Source organism: Solea solea, chromosome 1 (assembly GCF_958295425.1).
Source record: "Solea solea chromosome 1, fSolSol10.1, whole genome shotgun sequence".
Lineage (NCBI taxonomy): Eukaryota > Metazoa > Chordata > Actinopteri > Pleuronectiformes > Soleidae > Solea > Solea solea.
This window is the reverse complement of record NC_081134.1, coordinates 17,317,823-17,333,669: the sequence shown is the minus strand read 5'-3', so window position 1 is coordinate 17,333,669 and position 15,847 is coordinate 17,317,823. Positions and strand designations below refer to the sequence as shown.

Sequence of the window (15,847 nt, the reverse complement as noted above, 5' to 3'; positions counted from 1 at the left end):
GTAGTTTTAACATCAAAGGAGCAAAATCACTCAACACATTTCAAAGTCCTGCTTCTTCAAAGTCCTGTTCCTCAAAATGTTGAAATGTTGGTTCACTGAGAATGTGCTCTGATCTTGGGTCCTTTGATATGACCTTATATGCAACTGACAGACAACAGTACCAAGACAAAAGGAAGAAGAGGATAGCTATTTGGATGCCAACAGCCACCATTTTGAGACTAACTGATTAGTTAGTGTACTGAGTAACAGATCACCAATGTTAAATAATGAGTTCCCAGTATTGTAAACTTTTTGTTGGTGGACTGAATGTGAATACTGACAGCAATGATCTGCGAAAGCATTTCGAGCAGTATGGTAAGCTCACTGACTGCACTGTCATCGTGAATAAGCAGCTGCAGCGGTCCCGTTGTTTTGGCTTTGTAACCTTCACCACACTGGAGGAGGCTGACACAGCAGTTAAAGCTGGGCTGCACACTATCGATGGCCACATAGTTGAAGTGAAGCAGGCCATCGTAAGAGAGGACGCCAACAAACCAGAGGCCCTCAAAAACATGAAGAAAGTCTTTGTTGGTGGTCTGAAAGATGACATTGAGGAGGAACATCTGATGAACCATTTCAGGCCGTATGGTGATATTGAGAAGGCTGTAGTAATCTCAGATAAGGATACAGGAAAGAAACGAGGGTTTGGCTTCATCTTCTTTGTTGAACATGACGCAGCCAAGAAGGTGATCGCAGAGAAGTTCCACAATATCAATGGACACACAGTTGAGGTGAAGAAAGCCATGACCAAGTATTGGATGCAGGACACCAGCAGAGACAGCATAGCAATGGGCAGCCAGGCAGGTAGAGGCATGAGGGTAAATCTAAATGGCAACAGCACCAAGGACTATGGTGCAAACTATCACTATGGAAACACGAATGGAAACTACAGAAATGGTGGCGACTACAACTTTGGCAGCAGCTATAGAGGATACCCTGGATATGTTGGAGGTTATGGGGACCAGGAAAGTGGCTATGGTGGTAGAAACGGCTATGAGTTTGGAAGTGGCTATGGCCAGCATACATCTGGTTATACATCTTTTGGCCCTCAGGGAAGTTCTGCCCCCTATAGCAGAGGCGGTGGCGTTGGCTACCCGTTGGAAGGTTATGGTAGCAGTGATGAAAAATGGATACTCCATGGAAAATCGAGCACCCATTACTCACCACATTACTTCTAACCAGGCTTAGAACCATGGCTTCTGCTGTGAAATGTAAACCTGGTAGAGATAATCTGTTCATTGCTTGTACTTAAAATGTTAAACAATTGATCTGACACTGTAAAAAGAATGTTAAACCTGGCTTTAAAAAACCCATATGCATTGAACATACCAGTTTTGGGTATCCGTCCAAAAACAATTATGAAGACACTGATAAAGATTTAACCTTTCTGTAAATCTTCTGTGATGGTTTGGGTCTTTCCTGTAAGTCTGCAATAAAAACTAATTTCACACACATGGCTTATTTTCTCTATGTAACATGTTGATGTGACATGCATGGAAACGGATAATGACTTATTATGGGAATGTATTTGTTGACATTTTATCATGATTCCCAGGCTCAAAAACAGTTGCCACAACATAGTCTGACAGGGACTGTGCTCTGTGTAGAATTAGAATGAGTCATTTTTCACACACACCCTCACACCAATTACTGATAGTGACCTTGTCCTCTGCATTGACCTTACTACACACCTGTAGTGAACATACACAAGCAGTGGGCAGCACTAATCTGCGCTTGTGAAGCAACAGGGTATTGGGTGCTGGACTCAGGGGCACCCCAGCCCATCCGGGATTGAACCAGCAACCTTCCAGTTACGAGCCCAATTTCTTTCCTCTTGTACATGGGATGCCCAAAATGTCTGCATGTAATAATAATCTGCATAATTGGATCGAATTCAGCTGCAATGTTTGAGTAATTTATGTATTTGCTATCGAGAGTAAAGGTGCACAGGTGTGCACATGGTTTCACCTCTTAGGAGTACACCATCTTTTAGTTAGAAAGCTGTGCACTCTTTTGTCCATGAGGGCCCTGTTATCAAGCTCCTGCCTGCTGCCACAAGCAGACAGTCAGCTTTTCTCAATCCTCTTCCCATGGATGGTCTTCAACAACTCTTGGCATCCATAATCCATAATGTTGCATCACTACCTTCTTCGCCTGGGTTCTGATTCCAAAGATTCAGAAGTGACTTCTTCATGCTTGTCCTCTAATTCCAATCATATCAAACAGGCTATAGACTGAAAGGTGTAATGCTGCCCCCTACAGTTCAAAGTTCTCAATCACCGTTGTCTTCTTCCAATAAGTCCGACAGGCTTCACACCAAGAGGTGCACTGCCTGAAGTCCAAAACCACTCATCTCTATTCCCCAATCCTTCTTTGTAAATCTGCCCTCCACAGTTTGAAGTTCGTACACAAGTGGAATACTGCTTTCATCTCAGTTGGATACATCACATTCCTTTGATATGACTTTGTAAGTCCTCCATATATGCAATTGCCAACTGCTGAAAATAGAGAAGGAGAAGAAAAGTATCGCAGATGTCAACAGTCACCATTTTTAGATCAACTGTTTGGCTTTACCGACCCCATTGTTAAAAAGCAATATGAGCCCCCAGCACTGTAAACTTTTTGTCGGTAGATTGAACGTATACACCAACAGCAATGGTCTGTGCAAGCATTTCGAGAAGTATGGTACGGTCATCGACTGCACTGTCATTGAAGATATGCACCTGCAGCGTTCCCGCTGTTTTGGCTTTGTAACCTACTCCACAATGGAGGAGGCTGAAACGGCAATAAAATGTAGGCCGCACACCATTGACGGCAAAACCGTTGAAGTGACTTGGGCCGTAGTGAGAGAGGACGCCAACAAACCAGAGGCCCTCGCAAATGTAAAGAAAATTTTCGTTGGGGGTCTGAAAGACGACATTGAGGAGGAACATCTGATCAGCCATTTTAGCCAGTATGGTGACATCGAGAAGGCCACAGTCATCTCGGATAAGGATACAGGAAAGAAAAGGGGGTTTGGCTTTGTGCTGTTTGTCGAACAACATGCAGCCGACAGGGCAATTGCAGAGAAGTTCCACAACATCAGTGGATATAAAGTTGAGGTCAAAAAAGCCCTGACCAAGCATTTGATTCAGGACACCTACAGAGGCATGATAGCAATGGGCAGGTGGTCGGGTAGAGGTGTGAGGGTAAATAAAAATGGCTACAGTAGCAGGGACTACGGCACAAACTACAACTATGGAAATGGCGGAGGCTACAACTTTGGCAGCAGCTATGGAGGATTCCCTGGATATGATGGAGGTTATGGGGACCAGGAAAGTGGCTATGGTGGTAGAAACTGCTTCGAGTTTGGCAGCGGGTATGGCCAGCATTCATCTGGTTATGGTCCCATGAAGGGGTCCTTGGGCCCTCAGAGGAGCTCTGCTCCCTACAGCAGATGCGTCTGGGCTGGTTACCCGATGTGGCATGCAGCAAGGAACATGGGCTAGACCTGAGCCTGGGCCACTGTAATGAGCCTCAGTCCCTCTGTCTGTCCACTCTTCCAGGATTGCTCCCCATGGCATGACTTTTTATTATCATTACATTTTAAGCAATTAGATTATATTTTGTTTTCTGGAGTAAACCCACTGTGACTTCAATGCTTGAGTTTGAGAAACCTTGTTAGTAATGTGGTTTTAAATTCAGCTATTTAGTACGTAATAGCATGTATTTGTATTATGATTTACTTTGGTTATGTGGCAATTAGTTTACTTTGATAGGTTTAATTTTAAATAAAACACGCCACTTGCTTTGTTACTGTATCTCACTTATTTGACAAGGCTCCCTGAAGGTCATCCACAGCATTTATAAAGTGGCATCCTTTAGTTACATGACATCTTTTCCAGCAGTTCCCATATACTCAGATTGGTGAAATGAACGGGTGAAGTCAGCCATAGCAGGAATAAGAAGGGGATATTCATTCAACACTAGAAATGCCAACTGCCATGAAACACCAAAAAAAGTAGATGACCAACACGAAGACGAGGGTCACAGGAATCTGAGTCATCGAGAGGTGAAATGCTGCCCTCTACAGGAAAAACAAAGTTTCTGTCCGAAGTTCAAAGCTCCCCATTGCAGTGCAAATCACAACGCAGTTGACCGCGACTGTTACAAAAGGTGCAATAATACTTTTGTCCACACAAGCTGGATAACATTTACCAGAAGGGATGGAAATATTGTGGCAGTTGTGACAGAGCAAATTAATCAAAATCCTTAAAAAAAAAAAAAAAAATGGTTCAATGGTAAAGGAACGTCGTGCTTTAATTCGTCATGGCTCAGTTGTCAGTAGAGTTTGGAAGATCCGTGTAATAAGAAGCAAATAATAAGTGTAGCCCATGCTGGCATAAAATGCATTTTTTTGTTTATGGTTTAATTTTGATCGTTTTTAACAATAGAATGCATATTTATCAAAATTAAGTTCTAAACTCTGTACAAAACAAAAATATCCAAAACAAACAATACAGAAAGGAGGAGAGAAACCTCAAGTTCTAACAGTGCGACCAGTTCTCTGGTTCTCTCTACATGTACCCAACAAGGCATTCATGAATTATGTACAAATGCATAGAGTTTGTATTCAAGCACTATATTTTATCACAAGAGGATGCATAGAGTGTCCTGCATAGAGCACAGGTCAGTGTCACCAAAGGAGTTTTCATGCTTCCAGACAGAGCGAATGCAGCTCAATAAATATGACTGAACACATTCTAAAAAGTAGGAGGAATCAAGTAGAAAAATAGTTAGACTTTGAAGTGCCAGTGTTTAACATAAACTGTTGACTTCTGAAGATATGCATCTGGTTTTAAATACACAAGTCGTTTGATCCCCGCAGTCGTTATACCATTTGATGAGACACAACGTCCCAGACAGACAGACATGAGATGTATTCAATGCACAGATACAAAGAACACATTAGACTCAAGACGAGGCCAAGTCCTGAGATTATGAGTGAATTACATGATCATCTATTTTAACTTAAAATAACTGAATCGATACAAAATGACGCAAAAGAAAATTCACATTATAGCCAAGATGACGTCCTCAGACCACCTGTTTTTTGAGCAATCAAAAAGGTACAAACTGTCACATTTCAGATAAAGTTTGACATTTATGCTTGAAAGAAATCAATTATTTAATATCAATAATTAAACCATTTTTAATTCATCAGATATTGTGAATTTATCATCCAATTTCCTAAGATGCGGTCAAGGAGACAGGATGCTATTTTTGCAAAACAATAATCTTGCCATCACACAAAAAGGTTTTTATGGAGATAATAAGAAAATTAATTTCCAGTTTTCAATAACAAATGAATGTGAAATGAGCTGCATGACAACTACTGGATTACCTAATAAAACACATTTGAGTTGGAATGATTAGTCAATCACTATATAATAGAAAATAAATCAGTATGAGAATAAAATAATCCTTGGATTATCACTCATTTGCTGGTTGTTACTTCTCTCTCATGTGCAGACGTAATGCTTTTCATTATCACATGGGATTGAAATGTCATTTGGTTTCAAAGTCTTCGTCCACAAGAAATGCGTCACTTTGGTGTTTGGGAAATGTTCGACTATTTCAGATTTCATTTTATTGAAAAAAAAAAAACCCAAACAAAAGACAAAGATTAAATGCAGCCTTGTTCTTGTACAGAATACTGCCTGAGTAATGAAGTTTAGCCTCAAACGTCATTTGTACATAAACGTACACTGAGAAAAAAACATTTCCTATAGGTGGCAAAGAATAAGGAAAAAAGGACAAAGTCTGTGCATATGGCAGAGGGTGAAAATTGCAAAACAATACGAGGAGAAACTTTTCCTACTAAAACAACACATTCTGCCTTGTCTATTAGTGCATTCAAAACTTGAGCAGCATATAATCATGCACCAGTCCGAAGTTGAAGTCATGAGTGTGTATAAGAATCTCTGTGCCATTGTCTCGCATCTCTGTCCCTGTCTCGACCATGATCTCTATCCCGGTCTCTCTCTTTGTGCTTGTGTCTGTCTCTGTCCCTGTTTCTGTCCTTGTCTCGGTCCCTGTTTCTGTCCCTGTCTCTGTCTCTGCCGTGGTGATGGTGGTTGTTATGATGAACAGAATAGTGATCCGTGGGGTGCGTTCGTGGTGGAATGTGCTGGTGGTGCCTGTGCTGTCGATTGTGCTCCTGTTCATAGTCTTCTTCGACGTGTGGCTGACTGTTCCCCCTGTGATGCTGCTGATGTTGATGGTGGTGATGGTGGTGGTGGTGGTTGCTGTTATGATGGTGGTGGTTTTGGCCCCGGTGGTTATAGCGAACCTCCTCCTCTTCCTCCTCCACCAGATCCTCTCCCTCCTCCTCCCTCCCCTCAGGCAGGTGCCTGCGGGGAATCCTCTGGCTATAATCCCTGCTCGATTGTACTTCCATGCCACCGTGTGTTTGACTGTGCTGGGGGTGACTGTGATGCTCCATACGGCGGTGGTGGTGGTGGTGGTGGTGATGCGTGTGCTGGAGTCTCTTTGGTTCAGTCCTCAAGAGCCGCTCCTCCTCCTCCTCCTCTCTTTGACCCTCCTCAGCCCTCTGCTCCTGAGCCTGGGCAGAAGGCGGGTGCTGGTCCAGGTGGTTCTCGCGGGAGCCCTTCCTCTTGGGCGCTGCTGACTTTTTGTTTTTATGCTCATCCTGGGACAAACAAAAAAGCAACATAGTGTCATCATGCAATCAGTAGATACAAGTCTTCAAAAAAAAGGCAGGTTTGTAACTTAAAATCCATAAAAACAAACTCAAATGTAGCAATATATACACCAACAAACACACACACACAGCTATTCTTGTTGGACACAGCATCATCCTCTTCATTTATTTGGACAGCTTAAACAAAACCTCGTCCCTAACATTAACCATAACCAGTTGATGCCTAACCCTAACCACAATTTACATTTTATTCTCAACTATAACCCAATCCTCAAAAGAGCAAAACATGGAGCTGCATCAAATGCTATCAGTCTCGTTTTTTTTAAAAATTAGTTTTATGTGAACATACGACACATATACGTTTCTCCTGGCTATCGTTCTACTCGTGTGTATGTTTTGGTTGTGTTTACCCACAATGCCCTGCGTTGTAGTCCGCTTCCTGCATTTGGTTCGCTTGAAGCGAACCGAGACCTACGTTTTTAGGTGGACCAGAGTTTAGAGCATCAGAGTTTGGTTGCGCATTCACACCTCCCCCAAAATCGACGAAACAAACTAGGACTTATTTAAGAAGAAGCTGGTGTGAATAAGATGTTTCCCTGCTCCAGCACACCTGATTCAAATGGTCAGATAATCAACAAGCACTGTAGAAGCTGAGATCAAGCCGTTTATTTGAATCAGGTGTGTTGGAGCTGGATTGAGAAACCCTGGTGTAGATCCTTGTGGTCAACATAGAATGAGTGAAAAGTCCAAATAATTCTGACTGATTCTGACAGACTGGCCTGCCGTTACATTTAAAATGCATTTTACTGGTTTCTCAGCAAGTAACAGTTTGTCTTGACAGAATACATAATATATGCATGTTTGTCCTCGGTCGCTAACCTCTGCAGGAGGAGGAGTGTCTGTAATTCGTCTTCATTACTGCACTGAATGGTGAAAATGCAACGGAGAGAGAATTGCAAAGTGTCTCACTCACCAGAGGAAGACCTATCTCATTTCAGCAACTTTCCAGTGAGGGAAGGATGAGGAGAGATGACATGAAAATGTTAGATGAAAGATGAGAACAGATACATAATGCAGCACACTGGCACCATTACACGCTACTCCCCCAGCACAAACTTTCATTTACAATGCAGTTCTTCCACATTCAGCGGACTTTGTTCAGATGACATGAGTGGGATGAGATGACATGAAGCTATGAATAATATTATCTTTCATCCTCTCTTTTCGTTGTATACACTATGCATTTGGGTTTGATTTGTACCGGTATTCCTGAAGGACTGGTGGGCAGTGTATTCTCAGCCAGCCGGGCCACCACTGCGTTGACGGGCTCCATTTCTGGCGGATGAGTGGCTCTCCAGTAGGACTCCAGGTAATCAGCGATGTGCTCGCACGCGTCTGTGAGCTGGTTTTCATCCAAGATGACATCAAACATTTCCTGCAGGGGAAAACAACAAAGAGGGAGTAAAGAACAACACAGGAAACAACAGGGGAAGACGGATACGGCGTGCGGCCGAAAAGATATTTTTGAAAACTGGATGTGTGTCTGTGATAAGATAAGTAGGGGCTGCGATGATCCATCGATTATGAATCGATGACTAAATTATTCTCCAACTAGTTTATTTATCAGTGGTTAAGACTGGTACCCTGTGTGCAAAAGACTTCATGGTCGCAAGTTCAACTCCACCCCTGGCATGCTGTACTCAATTCCCTTGTAAGTCGCTTTGGTTAAAAGCGTCTGCTAAATGACATGTAATGTAATGTAATCATTAAGACATTTGAAAACATCAGTTCAGTTTGAGGTTTGAAAAACACTGGTTAACATTTTAAGATAAGACAACAGTTGGCCAATAATGTACACGCTGTGCATTATCTCCATCCAATCGACTACATGGTTTTCAATAAGCCAGCCCGACTGTATTTCCTGTAAGCCGTCAGCCAAAGATGGAGAGATGTTCTATAGTTGGTGTCCATGCTCCTCCTACGCCTTCTTTCATTTTAGGCCATGTTGAATGTGCTAGTCGTTCTATTCTTATTTACTGTATGTACAGCACTTTGTTCCAGCTGTGACTGTTTTTAAAGCACTGTATAAATAAAGTTGAGTTGAATCCCTCAGGTCTAACAACTAAAAGACAATGTCAATGTTTCAAACAATATCAGACGTTTTAATGACCAATTTACCTTGAAAAGTCCAGGTTTCTCCTTGTCACAACTGACTGGAACTTAAAAGTCTTATATTTTAGAGGAAGTTGCGCTACTGTATGTGCATATAGTCATATACATAATAACAGTGGACACCAAATCTTTTCAGAACCTAAAATGCAAATTCTGTTTCCAAGCATTTTGTGGTAGTGACATTTTATTACTTTGCATTGTTATTGTGTTTGACTATTTAAAATAAGCCTCACCCGCACATGTGTCCTATTTTGACGTATTATTTTTGCTCTGACGTTTTATTTATAAATGTGCAGATAAACAACACATAAATAAATAAATAAATAAATAAAATACCAGAACACTGAAGCTGCCAAGTCCCCAAAAACAATTCAAATACCTCCGTATATCAGCTGAGATTTGTAACATGACATGTGACACGGCATCCATCTGCCCATCTGTCCCAACATCCATCACCTGCCACTGCACCAATTTTACACTGTGGCCAGCAGATGGCACTCACCGGCGGGCACTGGGCGAGCTTGTCTGCTGCCACCAGCTGAACGTTTAGATGTTTGGTCTGAGACTTTCCTCTTGTCTTGATCAGTCTGGTCAACACCTACACGTAAGAATAAAGAGAAGAAGGGAGATTACGGTTTGTTTGTTTTTAGGATAGAAAGCAGCGATACCTTCACTTTGTAAGGAAAATATCCTAATTCTACATCACTCTCCGGTTAAACTTACTTTTGGTGAGGAGATCTTGACATAGACTAGAATTGGGGCCAGCGAGGTCTTGGCCACCTGGAGAGGATGATTGATTGTGTCTGCGTCTAGAACCACCAGCTGCAGGCTGCGTGCAAGCTCAAAGATTCGCTCCACCTCCCCCTGGATCTGGGCTGCAGAGGAACACAGCACGAGCATGACGTCAGCACTTAGAAATTCATCAGCCGTGCATCCTTTCATTTCCTTGTCTACATGTCTCAAGATGTCATATGTCACATGTCACAGGTAAGTATGTAACTGTATAAAAGAGAATAACTAAGCTCTATTTTGTTCTTACTTAAAACTGTAGTTCACCACTTTTACGTTAAACCTCTCGTCACATGAGTTCACACAATCCTGATTAAGTCTATCAGTGCCACATAATCAGTCAGTGTTTCTCAGTATAGCTGTGTTTAAGATGTCATATCTCTGTGCAACATTGCTGCACACAGGAAGTGAATGACTTTATGTCAAGATGGCTACAGATTTAACTTACATGAGCTCTTTCAGTCAGGTTTGACAGTTTTGCTTGTTTACATAATTATAACATCATCAACATAAAAAAAATGTTTAACTTCCAGAAATTAGGACCAAATATTTATCTATAATGCCATAATCAGAATCACAATATCTATATTGTCATTGTACGAGTACAAATAAATGCAGGTAGAGCTCAGCTTTCCTTTAAAGTTTAAAAGACAAACAACAAATAATGAATGGTTAAATAAAGAGATAATAAATTGTGAACTATAAAACATTTGAATGTGTTTGTCAGGTTTAGCAGTGGGGAGTGCATCTCACACAACAGGTGCTGCACTAGCCCCAAAACAAGAGATTTGTATGGAAACAACGTGGTTATATAAGTAATAAATTATCATCATTTTCAGCGTTAAAATATCTAAAATGAGCAAGAAGAAAGTGCACAAACATGTCAGAAGTCATATCATGTACAGGTATCCAGTATCACGTCAACACATAATCAGTTGACACTTATTGAACAGATTAGTGATACAATTATATATAACTGCAAATAAATAGACAATAAACTCTTGTGTTGGCATGTCAAGTATCATATAGAGAGCTGCAACTAACGATTATTTTCCTAATCCATTAATCTGTCGATTATTTTCACGATTATTAGAGTAATCGTTTGGGCCATAAAATGTCAGAATATGTGAAAAAATATTAATCCGTGTTTGTCAAACCTGGAAATGATGATGTTTGCGAATGTCTTGTTTCGTCCACAAACCAAAATGATTCAGTGTTTAACGATTTCTTTGTTTTATCGAGCAAAGAAACGAAGAAAACATTCACATTTAAGAAGCTGAAACAATCAGAAATCTTCAAGCTATCAAAGTAATTGACAATTCATTTACTAAATCGATTAATTGAGTAATTGTTTCAGCTCTAATCATATAGTTCACTATCACCAGACTATCAATAGGGAAACTACAAGATTCTCTGTTGACATGATACTGAAGAGAGTCAACAGTGGACTATTAAAATAAAGTGATACAAAAAACACACACACACACACTCGTCCTACTGACTAAAACCAGATTAAGTGGTGTATTTAAATTCTCTTGTCAAACTAATCCATGAGGATATCCAGGATATTTGACACTACACTACAGTAGGGAGAGTAATTCAAAGTAAAGACACTAGAGGGAGATCAGACAAAAAGGGCTCGGAGGAGGCTGTGGATTTAGTCCTAAAGAAATGTTCACACTCATAAATAACAGCAAGTTACATCTGAAACGAGCCAAGCCATGTGTCTGCTCTTTAACGGTTGTACAAAAAAACACAACCGTCAACTATATTTACGCATGAAACGGTGTCTCAACAGTGTCTGGTGTCAGGCAATGACAGGAGGGAGAGGGAGAAGGTGGAAGAGTCAAAGACACATGGGACCACCAGAGCTTTCAGTCATACGTACCGGCAACATCTGTGTCGAGAGAGCCATGAGAGAGACAGGAAAGAAAGGAAAGAGAAGACGGGGTAAATCTTACTCCCTTTCCCGTTTCTACTTCTAACCAATGAGGGGCAATCAGGATGAACCTGCAGTACAGAATTCTACCAGGTAAAAGCAGGGTTTATCTTTGCAAAAAAAAAACACCTCATGACAACAGAAACAGTCAAGAAAAAGTCCAGGACATTAATTTAGCACCTGGGTCAGATCCTATCACTTTCTAATTAGAGTTCCGAGTGGCTGAGGTTTGCCACATGGGACAGTGCGATGGGTGCCAGAGCACTCGGACAATTAAAGTTATTTTGCAGTAAACTCCAACCATCTGGCACTACAGACTGATTAAAGAGGTGCCAAAGTCTATTGGCTGCAGGTTAGGATTATAAAGCCTCCATACATCCATCATTGTGTACTTTATAAGCTGGTTTCCTGGCCTTCATAAGCCTGAGGAGACAGCATCATTGGTACACTCTTATTTATAAAGCCACGCCGGGCAAAGTGCCTTCATATCTTTCACTCACAAATGAGATTTGGACTCCATGAAAGAATTTAAAGTGGTAACTGAAAGTGTTTAAATGCTGCTTCCTTTGCTGGGTTTTGTCTAAATTGTCTGGTCTCCAATGATGTTACCACGATGATTTTCCTGGTTTTCCTGGACACAAAACCAACTACAAATCCTACAACGTGTTATTTTGATCTCAAAGGTTCCGTCGAGGTAAAATGTAAAATAAAATAAAACACACCTAAATGGGAACGGGTGTTGGAGCGGTCCATTAAGGCCTTTTTGCCAGGGTTGTTGAGGATGGACCGTTTAGCCAGAGAGATGTCTGCTGTGACTCGTGTGATAGTAATTCTGAGAGAGGAGACACAGTAACAGGCGTCATTACACGGACAGGATTTTCATTATGTTTCATTTCCACATTAAAGCCGTGAACACTGAAGAACTAACCTGCCTTCAAATCGATGTTTCAGAAAGTCAAACAGTGCTTTTTGCATCATATCTGTAACCTGGACAGAGACACAGAGGGGGAATGTGCGTTTAAAAACAGAACATCTCCGTTAAAGCATCTTAGGTTTCGTCACAAGTCAAAATTAAAGTCATTGGGAACAAAGACTGGACGATGGGAGACAGATTTACCTCTAAGCCCTTCAGTGATGGTCCCATTAGAACCACAGGACGCATTGTAGGCACTACATCATACATAGACACATGCTCCCCCTGTGGACACAGACATTTAAACACTAGATCAGCTCCACATCTTGGACGTCTGGTCAAACAATACGAGCAACTTTTCATCACTTTCTTTCCTTTCATTTGCAAAAAATGAGGTATTAATGCAAAAGTTACAATGAGCAAAGTCAGCAGTGTTTTGAAAAGTATCACTATTTGATTCATATAAATCAAATATGGGGAATTTGGTCAAGTAGCTGTATGATAATTACAATATTTATGGATTACATTAATTCCTGAGGTAAAAAGGAACTTGAAAAACTAAAATTAAACTAGAATAGCACTCAGTTGGCACGGCTGCCAGCAAGGTTACATAATATAGACATAATGTAATGCTTAATATACTTGCTAGCATTATTATAATACTAATAATAAGACATTATTAAATGTATTACATTCAACATTAAATTATACATATCTATAGTGTTTTTTAATTACAGTTGTCCATGTTAGTTTTTACTTAATTTTGGTATCAGTCCATATCAAAACATATCAACAAAATATCCTTGCGATATCATGAGAGAATATTGTGTCATAATTTTAACATAATTTTTCCCGCCCACTACTAAAATCTAGGACGGGGGTCTCAACTTCAAATGGTCTGGGGGCCACTGAGCATCTAGGCTGGTCAGCAGGGGGTCAGTGTAGAGAAGAACGTCAACTTTTTGGGTTCAGTAGGGGTGGGCAATAAAAACTTTAAATTATATCACGATAGTCCATGATTTTTTAAATTTTATTTAACATTTATTTAACCAGGAAAATCCCATTGAGATTAGGGACCTCTTTTTCAAGGGCGCCCTGACCACGATAGGCAGCAGTGAATACGAAACGCTCAACAGTTACACATTTAAAACTCAAACAGAAAACAAATAAAAGAATCCCGATTAAATTTTACAAGCACATTATGAAAAACAAGTGCATACTGTGGAGTCAGCCTCAAGAATTCTCAGTTTGGATTTGAAAACGCTGAATAAAATGAACTGATCACACAACAATGATACTTGTTGTGATATTTCACAGAATTTCAAAACAAAAGCATTTGTTTCAATATGGAACGATGTATATATATATATATGCATATATATATATATATATATATGCATATATATATATATATATATATGTATATATATAAAGGCCACAAGAAAAAGCCAAAATGAATTAGTAAGTAAAAACACAACAATAGAAGTGTGTGGGAGGCGGGGCAGGGGCAAATTATGTAAAACTCATATTTTATGTTTCACACATAACGAATGTCGATGTCCACTCTTTGTTGCATTGTTTATTCCTCTATGTAAACACTGTCTGATCACCTGCTGTCATATAAATAAACACAAGCTTGGGTCCATCTTAAGTTTTCCATAGACTGGTGTGGAAAATACATTTCGTTGATGACTTTATAACAAGAAAAAAATGAAACAATTGATCAACTAACCGGTTTCTTTTTCACTTGTTGATTGGCTGTTCATAGAGAAAGACAGGAGATAAAGTTAATGTACAAATCATATGCAATAAAACTGGCAACAAAAAAAGTATTTTGGGCTTATTCAGCGCACACTGACCTTGTGACGGGGGAGTGTACTTCTTTGAGTTCATGTCTTGAGTTGCTTGAGCAGATGCTTTACTGAAATGGAGAGAAAAGTCCAGAATTAGCTCATGTTTCATCTTTCACGGTCCTAAAAATTATTTTTAGACTTCAGTCACGATGAAAGCAAAGAAAGTGGAAAGTGCTGTCAGTATTTCTCTGTTTATTCCTGCAAGACACAACTGATAGACCATACTTAAAATAGTAAAAAAAGTAAGGAATTATGACTGAATGGCATGTTTATGTGTTTGTGTAGGTACAATATGTGGTAGCGTTAATGCATCCTGTGGACAGACCTCATGTTGCACAAAAACATACAACACACACCTTCCTAATCAAAATGTACAACAACTGTTGTAAATGAGTGTTTCCCAAATTTACTAAATGGGGACCCACTTTTTAAAGATGGCAAACAAATGTGCAAGTGCAACGGAAAAGTGCCATTATACATGTCCCGCACTACTCAGCTCGGCTCTTTTTTCTTTTTTTTTTTAAATTTTCCGTTTAATCAGTTAAAGTACCTGGTGTTTTTTTTAGTACCTGCTCTCCAACATGCTGAGTCAACACTAAAATGTGGCGTGACGTCCGAGACAAGAATCAAGCCGAACAATGCCGAACTGTAGATCAGTCAAATAGGCTTAAAAAATCCTGGAAACGTGCGTTAATCTCCAACATTTAGCAAAGGAAATGTCTAAAATTTAAAAGAGGAGTCTGGTGTATTTTAGTGACAGCACTGGTGGAAGCCGGCGATCGCCAGTGAGGAGCTATGAAGTAATGGAAAATGACATGTCTGATACCAAACCTAGCAGATTAGAGCTAGAACTGTATAAAAAGTGCCATCATTTACACCCATGTCTGTCACTGCTAGTGTCATTTTGAGTTGGTAAATGAATCAGAACGAGACATTTGGTACATTCATTAAAACATGTTATTTACAACATATATACACATAAATCTTGAGTAAAATTCAGAAAATTTGTTTTGGGGACCCAACAGAAATCTCCTGGCCCAGTGACCCAGTCTTTGAGAACCACTGTGTTAACCACCATCAGCTGTGGACCTAAAATAACTTGAATCTCTTGTTTGTTGATGCAGCAGCACAACACACTGGGTTTATAAGCAGGGATAAAAAACTCTCCCTCTCTGCCCTGAACCGAGTGGAGAGAACGACATCATGTACATACTTGGCTAAAGCTTTGGCAGCTTTCCTCGCCTGGACTTCTCTTCTGATGAGAATGGTTTCCAGATTGACTGGACTTGGGATGAAGCCCACAACGCCATCCTCCTTCACCGGCCGTCCGATCCACCAGTCATTGTTAAACTTCTGGAAATTGGGTAAATAAGTGTAATGGTAAAGCTTGATTCTCAGGGGATGAGAACTTAATTCCAGCTGCACCGAGTGTCATTGTG

General features: G+C 40.3%; 3 protein-coding genes across 4 annotated transcripts in view; 2 read left to right on the top strand and 1 right to left on the bottom strand.

Annotated features, from left to right (window-relative positions):
• Positions 1-128: 128 nt before the first annotated feature.
• Positions 129-1,511, top strand: LOC131468470 (heterogeneous nuclear ribonucleoprotein A0-like). The gene has a single exon (XM_058642766.1). The coding sequence runs from the start codon at positions 267-269 to the stop codon at positions 1,215-1,217; it is 951 nt and encodes a 316-aa protein (XP_058498749.1). The 5' UTR covers positions 129-266; the 3' UTR covers positions 1,218-1,511.
• An 828-nt stretch (positions 1,512-2,339) lies between these two features.
• Positions 2,340-3,828, top strand: LOC131468476 (heterogeneous nuclear ribonucleoprotein A0-like). Its single transcript, XM_058642779.1, has one exon. The coding sequence runs from the start codon at positions 2,637-2,639 to the stop codon at positions 3,525-3,527; it is 891 nt and encodes a 296-aa protein (XP_058498762.1). The 5' UTR covers positions 2,340-2,636; the 3' UTR covers positions 3,528-3,828.
• A 2,095-nt stretch (positions 3,829-5,923) lies between these two features.
• cacnb2b (calcium channel, voltage-dependent, beta 2b) overlaps positions 5,924-15,847 on the bottom strand; it is a 35,235-nt gene continuing 25,311 nt past the window's right edge. For both annotated transcript variants that reach the window (XM_058642742.1, XM_058642752.1), the window contains exons 4-13: positions 15,622-15,761; positions 14,415-14,476; positions 14,288-14,313; positions 12,760-12,840; positions 12,571-12,629; positions 12,365-12,474; positions 9,638-9,789; positions 9,417-9,512; positions 8,004-8,177; positions 5,924-6,730 (exon numbers count right to left, since the gene is read on the bottom strand). In XM_058642742.1, coding sequence (XP_058498725.1) covers positions 5,981-6,730; positions 8,004-8,177; positions 9,417-9,512; positions 9,638-9,789; positions 12,365-12,474; positions 12,571-12,629; positions 12,760-12,840; positions 14,288-14,313; positions 14,415-14,476; positions 15,622-15,761 — 1,650 coding nt within the window. In that variant the 3' untranslated portion in view covers positions 5,924-5,980. The remainder of the gene's footprint in view (positions 6,731-8,003; positions 8,178-9,416; positions 9,513-9,637; positions 9,790-12,364; positions 12,475-12,570; positions 12,630-12,759; positions 12,841-14,287; positions 14,314-14,414; positions 14,477-15,621; positions 15,762-15,847) is intronic.